General features: G+C 33.0%; 1 protein-coding gene across 3 annotated transcripts; it reads left to right on the plus strand.

Moving 5' to 3' along the window:
• The first annotated feature begins 5,713 nt into the window (after positions 1–5,713).
• LOC147408325 (alpha/beta-Hydrolases superfamily protein) lies at positions 5,714–15,301 on the plus strand. 3 transcript variants are annotated; one of them, XR_015177059.1, is made up of 6 exons: positions 5,714–6,263; positions 7,689–7,725; positions 7,880–8,116; positions 8,499–8,546; positions 12,644–12,786; positions 14,638–14,775. XR_015177059.1 is itself a non-coding variant. In XM_086437283.1 (5 exons), exons 1-5 carry the CDS (start codon positions 5,959–5,961, stop codon positions 9,716–9,718), a joined length of 657 nt encoding a protein of 218 aa, XP_086293409.1. In that variant the 5' UTR covers positions 5,715–5,958; the 3' UTR covers positions 9,719–12,634. The 3 variants fall into 3 exon arrangements, 2 of the variants coding, with proteins under 2 accessions (XP_086293409.1, XP_086293408.1); XM_086437283.1 differs by lacking the exons at positions 12,644–12,786; positions 14,638–14,775 and adding an exon at positions 9,689–12,634 and having other exon boundaries at positions 5,715–6,263; XM_086437282.1 differs by lacking the exon at positions 12,644–12,786 and having other exon boundaries at positions 5,716–6,263; positions 14,638–15,301.
• The last annotated feature ends 1,135 nt before the right edge of the window (positions 15,302–16,436 follow it).

Here is a 16,436-nt window from a genome sequence, read left to right on the forward strand (position 1 = left end):
TGAATAATCTGGAAAAAGTCAAAAAGTGACCAATTTTTCCAAGGAGTTCAATTGATGCTTTTAATAAGTTCTTATGTTATTAAATTAAAAAAAAAAAAAAAAACTCAATTTCTCCTAAACCGTTAAGGCTATGTTTGGATTGAAAGAAGATAAACTCATTAAGAAAAAAAAATAAAAGAGAAATTTAAATTTTTCTTCACCGTGTTTGGATTAATAGGAGAGAAGTTGGGACAATTTTGAAATTTTAAAATATCTTAAAAGTGATCTAGGGGCATAGTTGGAATTATAAATAATTTTAAAAGGGTTTCTCTCCTCTTCTCTCTACTTTTAGAGAAAAAGTAGACTCCTCTTTTTTTCTCTCCAATTCTTTTCTCTTTGCTTCCCACTTAATAATCTAAACAATAGAAATGGAGAGAAATTCATTTATTTTCTATTTTCTTTTCTTCATTTCTCTCGATCCAAACATATTTTAAGGTTACGTTTGGATTGAGAGGAGTGGAGAGAAGAGAAATTCAATTTCTCTCCACCATGTTTGGATTGAAAGGAGAGAACTTGGAATAACTTCGAAATTTTAAAATATCTTAAAAGAGATATAGAGGCAGAGTTGGAATTATAAAATATTTTAAAAGGATTTCTCTCCTCTTCTCTCCACTTTTGAAGAGAAAGAAAACTCACATTTTTTTTCTCCCATCTTCTCTCATCGCTTAACAATCCAAACAAGAGAAATTGAGATAAACTCATTTATTTTCTCTTCTCTTCTCTTCAGTTCTCTCAATCCAAACAAAACATAAGAGTTAGTCTATTTGCACCCACTAAAATAGTCATTTGCGCCCACTTAAGTGTTTTTTGTATAAAAAAAAAATTACAATTTTACCTACAAAAAAAAAATCCTAAACCCACTTATTACTCATCCTCTTCTTCTTCTTTTTATTCATCTCCTTATGAGTTTTGTGAAAGGTTGAATTAATGAAGATTAAGTTTAAATTTTCTTTTTTTTCTTCAAGTTATCTTATTTCTTTGAAATTTGTTTTAGTTTTTTGCATTTAATCATCAATGAAAATTGAACAACCACTATTAAAATCTCAAAATGACAAATTTTAATTGAAGAATTCAGAAATTTTTTGACATATTTTGTTTAATAGGTTTAAACCAAACTTGTTTTAGCAAATTCGATAGGTACTTATCGAATGCTACAAAACATATTTGATAGGTACTAATCAAACAAAACTTTCTACCAAACATTACAAAACCAATTCGGTGGGTACTTATCAAATAAAATTTTCTTATGTGAATGGCTTTAACTTGATTGAAAGTGTTAGGGTAAGAAAAATAAGTAAGATCAAACCTTAAAACACTCATAGAAACTTTTCTAGAAGAGAAGAGGAGAAAGAAGAAGAAGAATGGTTCGTTACTTTTTGGTGGGTGAAATAAGCAATTTAAGTTAAAAAATACATTTATTAGATGTGTATAGATAATTATTTTAAAGTTAAGGTCAATATCGCAAGCAAGTGGTTAAGACTAGCAATGATCTAACATATACCCAATGTTCGAATCGATTCAATTCAGGCAAAAATAATGAAAAATTGGATTTTCGGATCAAATTCAAATGTACCCTAATCCATTTCGAAAAAAATCCGATTCAAATATATTTTTATAACTTTTTATTATTATTCTTAATTTCATATAAATACATATAAATAAAACGTTTTAGTCTTTTTGGTTTCCCTCTATATTTGTGATTGGAAAATAGATCTTTTAAAATTTTATATGATTTTTTTTTTTTTAACATTGATAATTTGAAAATAAGGCATGTGTTCGGATCGATTTCAAACTAAAAATGAAATGAAACAGATTAGATTCGACTCACATATTCATTAATCCGATTGGATAAGGTACGTATTTAACAAAAAATTTAATCGATATTAGAGTGATACTATCCATTACTGAGCCAATCCGTGGGCCATTTTGATGTATGCATATAACACCATCCAGACCACAAAAATATTCAATAGCTCTGGTGTGGGTGCTCTCTCTCTCTCTCTCTCTCTCTCTTTTGATGTGTGCCACGTGTACTTTATTGTCCTCCTATCCAGGGAGAGCACGTGCGCATACTTATTACACGTGCCCCTTACAAGTTTGAAGCAAAACAAAACAAATATGTTGGGTGGTGTGATTTCGATTTCAATTAATTATAGGATTATTTATTAATTATTATAGTAAAATAATAATGTTTTATTGGGAGAGTAAGAAGGTTCGTGGACAAAGCATGCCAATGCACGATGTTTTCGAATCGTCTCACATTCTCAAGTTGAATTCTAGTTTTTATACACGTGGCACATCCATGTGGGCCCACTGACCCATGTAATGTCTCCAAGAATGATTTCTAACCGTAGGATCTTAGCAATTTTTTAATAAAAAAAAAAAAACTTTGTGCTTTTTAACAATCCCATAGGTGTGGTCCTGGCATCCAACGGTTATAAATCCCTAAACAAGCTGATATTTGTTTTTGTTTGTATACCTCTCTCTCTCTCTGATTAAAAGGATTAAAATTGCCATTTACAATGGGGATCTTCTAGGGTTTAGTACTCGATAAACGTTGTTCGAGATCAAGACTGTCAACATAGCATCAAGTGGTATCTTATGATTCATATAAAATACACTATTCCCACCAATAATTAATATATAAAATCCAACAATTGGACTAAAACACATCTCTCTATGGGGGTAAATCTTAGATTTTGTATCTTAACAATCATGATTGCCTATTTTTACATAAATTAATTTTGTAAATCCATGAATCTAGACCCATATATAAATTGTGAAAGATGATATGTAACTATGGCAATAATTGAATGTCGAATTAGATCATTATTTTATCTCAAATTTTCATATAATAATAATAATTATTATTTATTTATTTATTTATCACAAGAAAAATAGAACAAGAACATAGAAAAAATCATGAGAAGATGAATAAGTCCCTAAATTATAAGATTGCCATAATGAAGTGCAATTAGTCAGAAAAATGAGATTTAAAAAAAAAAAAAAAACATTTTTTTAATATTAGAGTGCAGCTAACAACTAGTATTGTGCAACTAGGCCGTCCCTAATTTATATGGAACAATTTTTATTCCTTAAACACACATTTTGCCATCTCAAGAATTATTGCAAAAATTATAGTGCGAAATTTTACACATTTTCAACAACGAGATCTACGAAGGAACCTTCATAGCCTTACGCTAGTAATAATGTCAGTGGACTGGACTTGACCAATATTAGCCATGATTTTTTATTGAGTTTTTAGCTTGATCCATCTCTAGCTTGAGTCAATTACGTTCATATTAATCATGACTTGAATTCAAATAGATATGTAAATCAAATTGCCCCAGACTAGAAATCGTAACTTAAGTTTGACTCTTTTATCCCCTGTTTGGATAGAAAGTAGAAACTAACTAAGGAAGAAAGTAGCTTTGGAAGAAATCAAAAAAATGATTTTTATTTTAAAAAAGTAAAAGTGGTCTCAATTTATTTTTTTAAAGAGTTAAAATTGTTAGTTTTAAAGTAATTTTTTAAAATTAATCGAAACAAATTTTTTATCTTTTTCAACTTTTAAAAGTAAAAAATAAAAAAAATTAAATTAAATATATCCAAACGGACTCTTTAATATAGAAGTGTAAATAACCCATGGACAACGTTGAATGGAGGAACATAATTCATGTAGCACTTTTAGATCTTTGGGATAAGGCTTTCACGATGATGATGGCGAAGGCATTTTTGACTCAAATCCGGATTCATTATAGGTTGGAACTCCACATAAACCCGACCCATTGATACCACTCAAAAGCTGATCCATTACTGGTCGAAGCTCCACACCAATCAAACCCTGATCCATACGGGTCGGAGCTCCACAACAATGTTAAAATATCGTGGGGCGATAAATTGAGAAAGAAACTACATGCACTAACTGACAAGCGACAATGAATGAAGTGAAGTTGGAGTAAATGAAGTGAAGAGTTTTGGTGGATTCACTCTCTCTCACTACCCCACACCCTTCACAACTTTCCACCCACCACTCAAACCAAACTCACTTATTTATTATATTTTTCTTCAATCCAATCCAATCCAAATGCAAACCCTTTTAAAAAGTTAATTTAGATTTGCTCCCCATGTTTTTATGGATATTTGGAATACCTACTGTGGTTTTTAGTTGATGGCATACTCCTTGATTGTGCTCTTTCATGAGAGACTAAAAGAAAATGATTAAAATACCCCTCAATCTTCAACCTCTTACCTAAACTCCTTGTATTTTTACCCTAAAATATCCATCACCTTTCAAGATGTTTGGTTTGAATTCTTATTCATAATCCAATACTAAAAGAATCGTGATAATCTAACTTTCCCATGTAGCATATTCAATTGACACCCTTGACATGACATGTTTGGGAATTGTAGATTTGAACTCCTCGAGATATAAAACTACACTTCCCCCATTCAAAAGTGTAGTTTTGTATCTCGAGAAGTGCGGATCTACAATTTTTGAACATGTCACGTTAGGGGTGTCAATTGAGTATCCCACGTGAGCAGGTCAAATTATCACACTCGTACTAAAATCTAGTGTTACTATAAATTTGAACTAGAATAAGGAATAAATGAAAAGTAAAATACGATGTGAATTTTACTTTTTGTGATTTCGAAATTTTTTTTTTTTTTTTTTGTGCACTTTATGATATTAAAGTGAATATTTTACTTTTAATTATAAAGCATTTCACATTATGACTTTTGAATCACATTAACAAAAGTAGGTTAAGTATCTAGATTTCAAAATCAAATTCCAAAAACAATGTAGGCAAACTAGATTTTAGATTCTAGAAATCAATTTTCATAATCTAGTCTTGGGATTCGAAAATCATAATATAACAATCTAAACCAAATTAAAGACTTTTTTTATTTTATTACTTTAAAAGATAAGATAACATAAGAAATAAAAATGCACATGGTCTCACCTTTAAACACAAAATCCAATGGTTGAGATTTATGAGTATCTTGATACACAAATCTTGAAGATACTTATCTTGAGGATAAATCTCAATCATTGGATTTTCCATTTAAAAGGTTGTGATCATGTGATTTTTTCATAAGTCGTTCTTAGGAGTTAAGGGATCTTGACCCAATAAATAATTATATTATTCTGAGAACAATTGGTGACCTTGTATTGTCAACAAATTTCCAATTTGTACAAGATAGATTGTGGGGAAAAAAGTATTGTGTATGAGGTCTTGTATTCATTTGGTGATATGCAAAGTTGCAGGGGTGGAGCCCCGTCCAAATTTTTTAGGGCTACGAGAAGGGAAATTATGTAATATTTTCTTAAGGATTTTTTTATTTTTTATTTTGGGATTTTTTTTTATTTTTTGAGAGACAAACATATTTTAGTAACTCTCGACTTTATAAATAGAGATCTCTATGACTATAATTGTTCTAATCTGTAGACGTAGACACACTGCCGAACCACATTGTCTCTTTGTTATTTTGTTTTTCCACAAAAAAGTTCATGTTTTTTTTTATGAAAGATTAAAGACAAGAGTATTTATGCTAGTATCCTTCAGAAGACTATAGTCAAGGGGTATCTCAAATATTTCAACTGAACTCAGAGGGGTCTTTGTCTAAAATCTAAATTTGAAAAAAAAAAAAAAAACTGATATTTCCAAGTCTTTCTTTCTGTTGCACTTGCACACATGAACACACCTGTGCTTCAACACAACAACCCTAGCACAGTAACACCAGAATCGCAACAGAGATCACTAAAATGTCTAGTAAATCAACCTTAGAACAACACTTAACACCATCTTCAAACCCTAAAACACAAACTGTACTAATCTCTCTCTATCTCTCTCATGCAAATGGAGGGATTTGATCACAGTCAATGATTTGGTTGATTGGTGATCTGTATTGGGGGGAATGGGTTGTTTGATTTCGAATCTGGCAGCAAAATTGGCGTTCTTTCCACCTCGACCTCCAACGTACCAGTTGAAGAAGGAGGACGGTAAGTTGTTGGTGGTGTCCTCCTCGATTCCTCAGGACGATAACTCCATGGATGTTCGTCTTCTGGAAACCAAACGAGGCAACAAGATCGTAACTTTCTACTTCAGAAACCCATATGCACGCCTCACTTTACTTTACTCTCATGGAAATGCTGCTGATCTTGGTCAGCTTTACGATCTCTTTGTTCAACTCAAGCTCAATCTTAGAGTTAATCTCATTGGGTTAGTTTTCTTAGCTTAGTAGTCTTTGGTTTCTTCTTCCGCTATCATTTTTTTTACTTTGATTGTTGTTGAAAAATAAGTTTTTTTTTTTTTTTGTTTGCTGAAGATTGTTATGTTTTTAATATGTATGGCCATTTTTTTTTCAAAATAAAAATGATATTTTTGGTGCAAAAATGGTGATCTTGATGAGTTAAGAAGTAGATTTCCTCTTTGGGTTCTATTAACCTTTTGTAAAATTTTGTCTTTTTCAGCATTTCTTGTCTTTGGTTTTTTTTTTTGTTAAAAAATTTATATTTTTTCTATTTTTCTGAAGATTGGTGTATTTTTATTATGGATGGCCATTTTTTTTTTTTTTTACATTAAAAAGATATTCTTTGAAAATAATAGTGATCTTGGTGACTTAGGAAGTAGATTTCTTACCTGGGTTCTATTTTCTTTTTGTAAATTTTTATCTTTTTCTGCATTTATTGTCTTTGTGTTTTTTCTCTCTCTCTCTCTCTCTCTCTCTTTTGTTTGATCGTTGTTAAAAAAAGTTACGTTTTTATATTTTCTGAGGATTGTTATATTTTTATTATGGATGGCCATTTTTTGGGCATAAAAAATATATTTTCAGTGCAAAAATGGTGATCTTGGTGAGTTTGGAAGTAGATTTCTTCTCTGGGTTCTATTTTCCTTTTTGTAAATTTTTATCTTTTTTTTTTTTTTTTTTTGGTGGGATTTCTTTTTTGTATGTGTGTTTTGGGTTATCTTTCACTATTAATGTCATGCCTTAGTTATTTTTAGATGAGTTTTGTTGGCTTCTCAGATCTGTCATTTGTTATTGATTTATATTTATGGGACTGTTTAGATCAGCATCTTCGATCCATAGTAGATGGACATATTCTGTTATTTCCCCCATCCTCTTAGGGTTCTGATTCTAATTTTCGAGTTACTTTCAATTTTGATTTTAGAACCCCTTTTTTTGGTAATTTTCTGGAGTAATTTCAAGGCGGAAATTAAGATTTTCTTTGTAGCAACTTTATTTTAGCTTACAAACCTTTTGGTCTTTTACTGGTCCAGACAAATTTTTGTTTTTCTCTGGTGATTTTGCTTCAGCTATCTATCAAGTACTCTAGAATTGTTTTGGGGTTTTAACCATTTAAATGTAGGTTTCAGTTGAGGCTGAAATTAGTGGTGAAACTTTTGTCTTCGTCTGGTTTTTACAGATTTCTCTGTTTATCTTTTGACTTCCTTTTCTTTAGGACCACTTCTGGATGTTTTTTTCACTGGTAGCTTTCATCTTTCCAGTTTCCTTTTCTTTGGACATTTATATTTGATTTCAACTTTACAGATTCATTAATGTGTAAATGTGCCTTCTTTTCCAATTGGGTTTTAACTTTGCAATGTTTTTTTTTCCCTTCCCTCCATTTCGATATCGATCCACAGATACGACTATTCGGGGTATGGAGCTTCAACTGGTAAGGTAGGCCAGATATTTTTATCTCAATTTTCAGTTTAATCTTGTTATTTGAGTTTCTTACTGATCACTACTCCACCCATGTTTTGAGACTTGAAGCATTTCTTTCTCGCAACAATAGCACAAATTTTGATTTTGTTTATCTGTTTTTGTCATTCAGCCAAGTGAATATGACACTTACGCAGACATAGAAGCAGTTTATGAGTGTCTTGAGACTGAATATGGAGTTAGCCAGGAAGACTTGATTTTGTACGGTCAATCAGTTGGAAGTGGACCAACTTTGCACTTGGCAACTAGGTTGCCGAGGCTAAGAGGTGTGGTTCTACACAGTGCCATACTTTCAGGCCTTCGTGTGCTCTGTCATTCAAAGGTCACACTTTGCTTCGACATATATAAAGTGAGTAAGCTCATCTTAGCCAATGGAATTTAGAGATTAGGAATCTATGTTACTCGTAGTCGTACATCATTCAATGGGTTTCACAGGAATGAACCTGTTAAGATTGTTATAATCATCCATTTTACGGGTCTTATTTATTGGACTCTTGCCGTAATTTTTCTGATTTAGTGAAAGAACATTTTGGATGGATGGTCTTGAGAATCTATTACCGCTGTATTTAGTGTAGGAAATTTTCTAGATTTATACCCCATTTATGTGGGCCATTACACTGGTTTCTATCGGTGGCCCATGTGGTCTACCTCCCCTAGATTAACTCTTTGCATATAGGCTTGTGCTCTCTCTGCTGATATTTCAAGTTACTGAGTATACTGTTTTAATGCAGAATATCAACAAAATTAAAAAGCTGAAGAGCCCGGTGCTTGTCATACATGTAAGTACTTCCTTTGATCTTCAGGTTGTCATTGCCCAAATATTTGACTCTTACTTTATGTTGACATCAAATCAGAAGCCCAAAACATAAAAGGCATACCTACTTTTGGTGCCAAGCTGTTTGATTTGTTACTTTGTAATAACCTGAAATCCAAAACTTAAAGAATAAAACATTTGGGGATACATGATTTTTTTTTTTCATGAAAGTGGGGTGATTAAGGTTGTGCTTTTAACTTTGTTGGAAAGCTTGAAAATATGCATTAATAACATAATGTATCTTTTTAATGATGGAGGAGGTGAATAATCTCTTCAGGAGTACATCAACTTTTGTCTGGAACGATTCTGTCCACAATAGTAACCGATAGTGCCTAGAGTCCCTTGCATAATCATCTTCTAGACTGAACTATCTAACTCTGGATTTATCTTATAAGAAACTTGTCACATGTGCCTCAAAACCATTCCACCAAAATTATTTGTGTGAAAACATGACTATATAAATGTATTTTGGCTGCATTTGTTGCATGTACATTATGTCCAAACAAAATCTCTCACCTTCTGTGTCTTTTTTAGACCCCTTGAAAAAGGGGATACCTTCTATGTCAATTGTCAAATGGGCCTAATCAAAGGAAATGTTTTGTTAGGGTCTAATATGGTTGAGTCTTGGAATAAGGTCTTCTTTCTATGGCTGCTTGCCCAAGTCCTTGAATTTGGGCCATTAGGTGAACTGTGGGATTGAAGGTGCCAGCTAGCTTAGTTGGTAAAGTCTATGGCTGATGGATGATACCATAGACCTCAGTTGAGTTTAAAAATGATTCTCATAATATCGGGTATATATATGAATAATCATTTTCCTAGCCAAATAGGAAAGCCTTGACACTAGAATGTTAAGGAAAAACTCTAAAATTCTCAGAAAAACACAGTGAATGAAAATGGAAATCTTCCCACATGAGACATGAGAATGATTCTCAGATCGGAGGACACTATTTTCATTCGTTGCTGATAGAATTTCAGAGTAAAATATATTGAACCAATTGGGAAATCTTAGCCTTGTTTACAGTAAAATTTTTGAAGAGTTGTTAAAAGGGATTTGTTTATACAGCAGTCCATTTGAGGACCAACTGTTATGTGTGGGCTTTTGAGCAGGGATGGACATTGATATGCTTTCATCCATGATGAGCTAAATGAAAGGGTTCACATGGAATACACTTATGGTTTCATGGATCTTGTACCAACTTGGATATAAAATTGGCTATATGGTCCTGATTGATTGCGCCTATGGTTCATTATGTGGGTAAGCTTTTACTGAAAGTGCTGATGAATATATTCGTTTAAATTGACTGAATGGGGACAAAGTGTGTTATTGCTCTATAGTATCGCATAAGGTATTTAAAACTCCTAAGAAATGTTAACATCAAAGATTAGTGACTACTAAGACGAGGATATTGCAAATAGAAGTATAGACACCATCTTCTTATCAAATATGATGAAAAAAATGGTATTCTACCTTTACACTTGCTTAAAGGAATAAGGAGCATGAAGAAGATGAAAGTTTTTCACCATGGATCCACTTGGTTATAGACGTTGTTGGTGGACCCCATGTATCCAATGGACTTGGCATCACTAGGGTACACTAAGTAGTTGTGTTTTGATTTGTGGGTTATGTTGCTGGCAGAAATGCTAAAATAGTAAATATGATGGAGGAAATGAATGTGTTGAAGTACATGAATTCCTGTATTTTAAGGAAATATTTCCTTCCACTTGGTTTTCCCAACATTGCAGGAGTCTCGGAACATTTTATGGGGTATGTGTCTGAATGAACCATGTATTGTATTTGCACCATCAAGTACAATATTGGAACTCTGTCACTGCATATATGTATAGACATGCTAGGTTATTTTTGAAGACAGAGAAATTGTTGTCTTCAGTTACATTAGAGCATCTCCAATAGACTCTTTAAAGTTTGTTGGCTCTTTACTTTAAAGAGTGAAAAAGTGAAACTATGGTCTACAAGGGACTCTTTAAAAGTAAATGGTAAAATAGAGAGTGGTGTTCTACTCGCCAAATGTAATGAGCCTCCTAGACTAGTTATAAATATAAAAAAATTAAGATAATATTTGATAAATTTTTAAGGTTAAAAAATGAAAAACACTTTCCTTACTAACTTAGTAAGATCATTGAACCCACATGGATTACCAAGGTGGTAATCCAACACAATATCCTTCTAGATTTCATGGAAAAATTCAAATTCATAATAATAAAAAATATAAATTTTTTGAGCTTAATCCAAAGTGTTGAAAATGAACAGCTACTAAACTCCCAAAACATAAAATTAAAATAATAGTGGAAGATAATTTTTTTGAATTTCTTTTTTTCAAAGTTCTTAGAGAGCATCTCCAACAATGCTTAGTTAAAATAAATAGCATAGTTGTCAAAAAGTTCTTAGCTAAACTAAATTTTTTCCTCAACTCCAAGAGACTCAACAAATCTTTCTCTATTCATAATATTTTACTTTTACGCAAGTTATTTCATATTCCTCCTTCTATTTGACCTAAATTAAAAAATGCGATCATCTTTGTTAGATCCGTAATACTTGTAGTTATTTCTTAGATAATGAGTGTGATAATCATCTCCATGAGAACTCATTTTGTATAACAATAAAAATTAGAGAGTAGTAAAATTTTATGTCAAAAAACAACATAAAGTTGGATTTTATTAGAGAAAATGAAAAATATGATTGTGTTTTTTTAAATGTTAGAAATTCAAAAATATATTCATTTTATTATTGTTAGAAGCTTTTGAAACTCACTAATTTTTTTAGAGACATTTTAACCTAATTAACCAAGGGTCATCATTTGGCATCCCAAAACATGATCCGATACTACAAGTTTGTAGGGGGCAAAATCTAAAAACTTTGAAAAAAAAATTACTTTTCATTGTTGAATTTTAATTTTAAGTATTGGGAGTTCGGTAGTTGTCCATTTTCAACACTTTGAATCAAGCTAAAACAAACTATACATATTTTTTTAATCTGAGTTTTTCCATGAAATCTAGAAGGATATTGTGTTGGATTGCCAATATGGTAATCCATGTGGGCCCAACGACCCTTAGTAAGATTTGAAATCTTACTAAAGAAAGTGTTTTTCATTTTTTAACCTTAAAAGTTTGTCAAATATTATATTAATTTTTTATTTATAGTTAGCTTTGGATGCTTGTATATTTGATGAGTGGAACACCCCTCTTTATTTTTCATTTGCTTTTAAAGAATCTCTTGGAGATTGTGTTTTTACATATCATTCTTTAAAGTAAAGAGTCAATAGACTTTAACGAGATTGTTAGAGATGCTCTTAGTATTTTATCCTCTACAAACCTGTGGCATTGGATCATGTTTTTGGATGCCAAGATGTGGGCTCACGACACTTAGTAAGATTTTAGTTACTCAATATAAAATGGCTCTTAAAAGATTTAGTAAGTTTCAAAAGCTTACAATAATAATAAAACGGATGTATTTTTGAATTTATAACATTTAAAGAAAATAGTCATATTTTCTATTTTCTCTTATAACTTTAATCTTTATCTTATTTTTCTACACTATATTTTTGACTACATATTTTTTCTCCTACAAAATTAATTCTCATGGAGATGATTATTACACTTATCATTTAGGAATTACTTGTACGTATTACGGATCCAATGAAGATAATCAAAATTTTAATCTGGGTCAAATAAAAGGGGAATTATGAAATAATTTCTTTGTAAAAGTAAAATAATACAAAATATTATGAATAGAGAAAGATTTGTTGAGCCTCATGGAGTTGAAACAAAATTTTAGACTAGCTAAAGTAACTTTTGTTACTTTTTGACAAAATATGCTCTTTATTTTAATTAGCATTGTTGGAGATGCTCTTAGATCACTAGGTTTGTTAGAAACAGTGATCTCAGTCATAACTTCACAGAGGTACATTACACAACTTTTGTGTATGTACACGACCATTATTTCAGTAATCATATGTACCTGTGTTACATCTGCAAGAGTTAGTATATATTGATAGACACTCCATCAGTCCATTTTGCATTAAGTGTACTTGCATCTCATCATAGGATATGCAAACCCCTACCATGGGCCCTGCTGGAGCAAACCTTACAAGAGATTGGACTCTATATATGAGAGGAAGCCTGTGGCTGGAATGAATGTTATCTCATCGTGGTCTATTCCTGTAATCCAGTATTGTCTCCCAATGATGGTGATTCTTATTATATTATGAACTTGATTAATTCTGTAGTGAAAGGCTTTGCTAGGAAACTTAGTTAAAAAAAGAATTCAAGTATGTGAAATGTGATGTTTTAGTTATATGCACTCTAGTTTTGGATATTCAATGACCCTGTGAAAATACTCGTCTTCACCATAAGTAAAATCCTCCTGCATGTACTAATTACTAACCACTAACATGGTTGCTTAAAAATTGAAAAGGTCTAAATTCCTTAGCCCTTATAGAGACCATGTTAGCTTGACCAAGCAAGTCCAAATTTGAGTCCCTATATATCAATTGGTTGATGCTTAGCACCATTACCAAAAGGTAGGTCTGATCCCTGATTATCCATCAAAGCAGTTAAAATTGGATCAAAGGCAACATGGGTTTTGTCAATTTTGGATTTTTATTCCATAGAAAAGAAAGTAATCCAATTCTCTTTTCTCTGTTAGTCGGGTAAAAACTCTATCCCAACATGTTAAGTTTCAGGGACCTAAAGTTCAAACCTGTGCTTATGTTGGTACAGTTCTATATATCTATATCTATAGATATATATGGGTTGGGTTCCATTAACTCAAGAAATATGACTCAAAAAATAACATAAGATCCCAAACATTTAAAAATAACATCCGACAGTTGAGATTTTATAGGGATCATATCCCAATTATGCTTATCTCGAAGATAATTGTCAACCGTTGGATTTTGTGTTTACAAGGTCAAGATATTGTGTTATTTCTTGAGTCAATGGAACCCAACTCTATATATATGATTAATGCTGGAGTGACCTCAGTGAGGGACACACAGGGACATCTTGACGTGGTGGTGTGCGCATGCCCGTAGATGTGTTTTCTACGAGATACGAGTAAAAACGGACATGCGTGTGCCACCACGTCAAGGTGTCCGCTTGTGTCCCCCGCTAAAGTCACTCTAGCACGACTATATATATATAGGGTTGGGATCCATTAACTCAAGAAATATGATTCAAAAAATAACATAAGATCCCAAACATTTAAAAATAACATCCGACAGTTGAGATTTTATAGGGATCATATCCCAATTATGCTTATCTCGAAGATAATTGTCAACCGTTGGATTTTGTGTTTACAAGGTCAAGATATTATGTTATTTCTTGAGTCAACGGAACCCAACCCTATATATATGATTAATGCTGGAGTGACCTTAGTGGGGGACACACGAGGGACATCTTGACGTGGTGGTGTGCGCATACTCGTAGATGTGTTTTCTACGAGATACGAGTAAAAACGGATATGCGTGCGCCACCACGTCAAAGTGTTCGCCGTGTGTCCCCCGCTAAGGTCACTCCAGCACGACTATATATATATAGGGTTGGGATCCATTGACTCCTAAGAATGACTCATGAAAAAAAACATATGATCCCAACCATTTAAACATGAAATCCAATGGTTGAGATTTATAAGTATCTTGATAATACAAATCTCGGAGATACTTATCCTGATGATAAATCTCAACCATTGGATTTTGCATTTAAGGGTTGGGATCCTGTGTTTTTTTCATAAGTCATTATTAGGAGTCAACGGATCCTGACCCATATATATATATATATATATGTTGATTTTAGTCCCACATCTGACACTCATTGCCTTGTCTCTCTCCTTATAAACTATTGGGCCTCTCCACTCATTGCCAATTGGTTTTGAGTTAGACCCCCAAATTTATCAATATATGACATGCATTCTTTTGGATTAATTGGGACACTGTTTATGGATGTCGACATCTGAGGTATCATAGTGTTTGATATTTTATACCGTAAATTGGAGATGAATCACCACCATATCTCTAAGCAGGTGGACTAACATTTTACAGGGTACAGAAGATGATGTAGTAAATTGGTTCCATGGACATGGCTTATGGAAATTGGCAAAGGAACCATACGAGCCACTATGGATTAAGGGAGGTGGGCATTGCAACTTGGAGCTATATCCCGATTACATCCGTCATCTATCCAAGTTTGTCCAAGAGATGGAAAACATAACCACAGAGATCCGCCTCAAAAAGATCCGACAGACTCTTCGTAAACCAACGAGTTCTAATAGTAGCACGACTGCTACTACTTACAGGTGCTGTAGAGTTAGATTTTGTCAACCCAAATGCCTAAAGTGCTCAATACCCAAATGCCTAAAGTGCTCAAGACCCAAATGTCTAGATTGCTCGAGATCTAAATGCCTGGAATGCTCGAGACCTAAATGCATGGACTGCCCAAGACCTAAATGCATGTACTGCCCGAGACCTAGGTGCATAAAATTATTCTTCTGGAGATAGATGGTTGGGGGTGAAATATTGGGGTGGAGAAAAGGATTGGTGATTGGTTTGTACAGGAATTTCTAATGTTGCTAACTCCTCTTTGCTGTGCAGTGATGTGCATTACAGACTAAGTAGTTGTAGCCAGCCCTTACGTTGTAAGAAGAGGATTTTACATGGATGTTTTCTTTGTTTTTGATCCTTATTCATGCTCTCAAGGACCTTTTCATGTTTTTATTTTTTCTGCTTGCTTGCTTTTCTTCCCTGTTTTCTTATCCCAACTTCGATGAGGATGATTTGTACTTGGAAGTAGTGTTGCTATCATGATGACGACGATGTCTTCCTTGTGTCCGGCTGGTGCTAAGTGGGTTTTGTACTAGTGCTACTCTCTTGCAAAACATGATGTCTGAAGCATGCACATGTCTATCATGATAGTCGACGGTTATGAGGTTGACCCTTCTAATTGTATGCACAATGACAATTTGGTCGGACAAGTCATTACCACTGCCTCTTCATGGTCATGTGTGCTCTCTCGTGAGATGAGATTGTTGCGAAAAAGTGTTTGTTTCTCTGCTTCCAAGCGCAAGGACCTGCTAACCCCAAGAGGTTGGCCTGGTGGCAAGCTGAGTCTTGATAGGTTACTCAAGAAGGGTAGGTTAAAAGTGTTTGAAACCCCACAAAGCAATGAATTCCTTGAAGTGTGATCACCCTTTAGGTCCGATTGATCCTCAACTCAACTAATCTTATATGTAGGACTTTTTGAGGGGGCAGGGCATATGATCATGGGATTAATCTCATCCGAAGGGTGGGGATTTTAGTAATCCAATCTTTTTGTTAGGGGTGCAGTTCATGCTCTCAAACCTTGCTCTGGCGCTTTTGGTGTGAATCCTTCTCCAATCTCCACTCTCAAAATGTTGTAATCTGCTCACATAAATAATCTTATTTCATCTATCATATTAAGTATTTTTTATTTCTTAAATAACTATTAATCATGTATATCCTAAAAAATAAATATTATAATGAATTACTACGGAGTATTACAATATTGAAATGGCTAAAAAATTAAAATATTGCTATATTGGTTTTCTATTGGAGACGCATTGTAATTTTCTTTCAAGACTTTGAGCATAGTAGAATCGATGCGACTCTACTATGATTTTTCCCTATTTTAGGGTTTTCCATGTACACCCTATGTTTTGATTTATTTCCTTTGTTGATGTTCTTTCTTGTTTGTTCTCTTCAATCGTTTCGTGTCCCAGGTTAGAATTTTCCAATAGGAAATAAATCGTAACCGTAGTAATAAAATAAATTGTTACCAGTAGGAATTGTTTTTTGGAAATATGAGATGTGAGGAATTTGGTGAA

This window comes from Akebia trifoliata, chromosome 3 (genome assembly GCF_017979445.1).
Source record: "Akebia trifoliata isolate Shusen 1 chromosome 3, ASM1797944v1, whole genome shotgun sequence".
NCBI lineage: Eukaryota > Viridiplantae > Streptophyta > Magnoliopsida > Ranunculales > Lardizabalaceae > Akebia > Akebia trifoliata.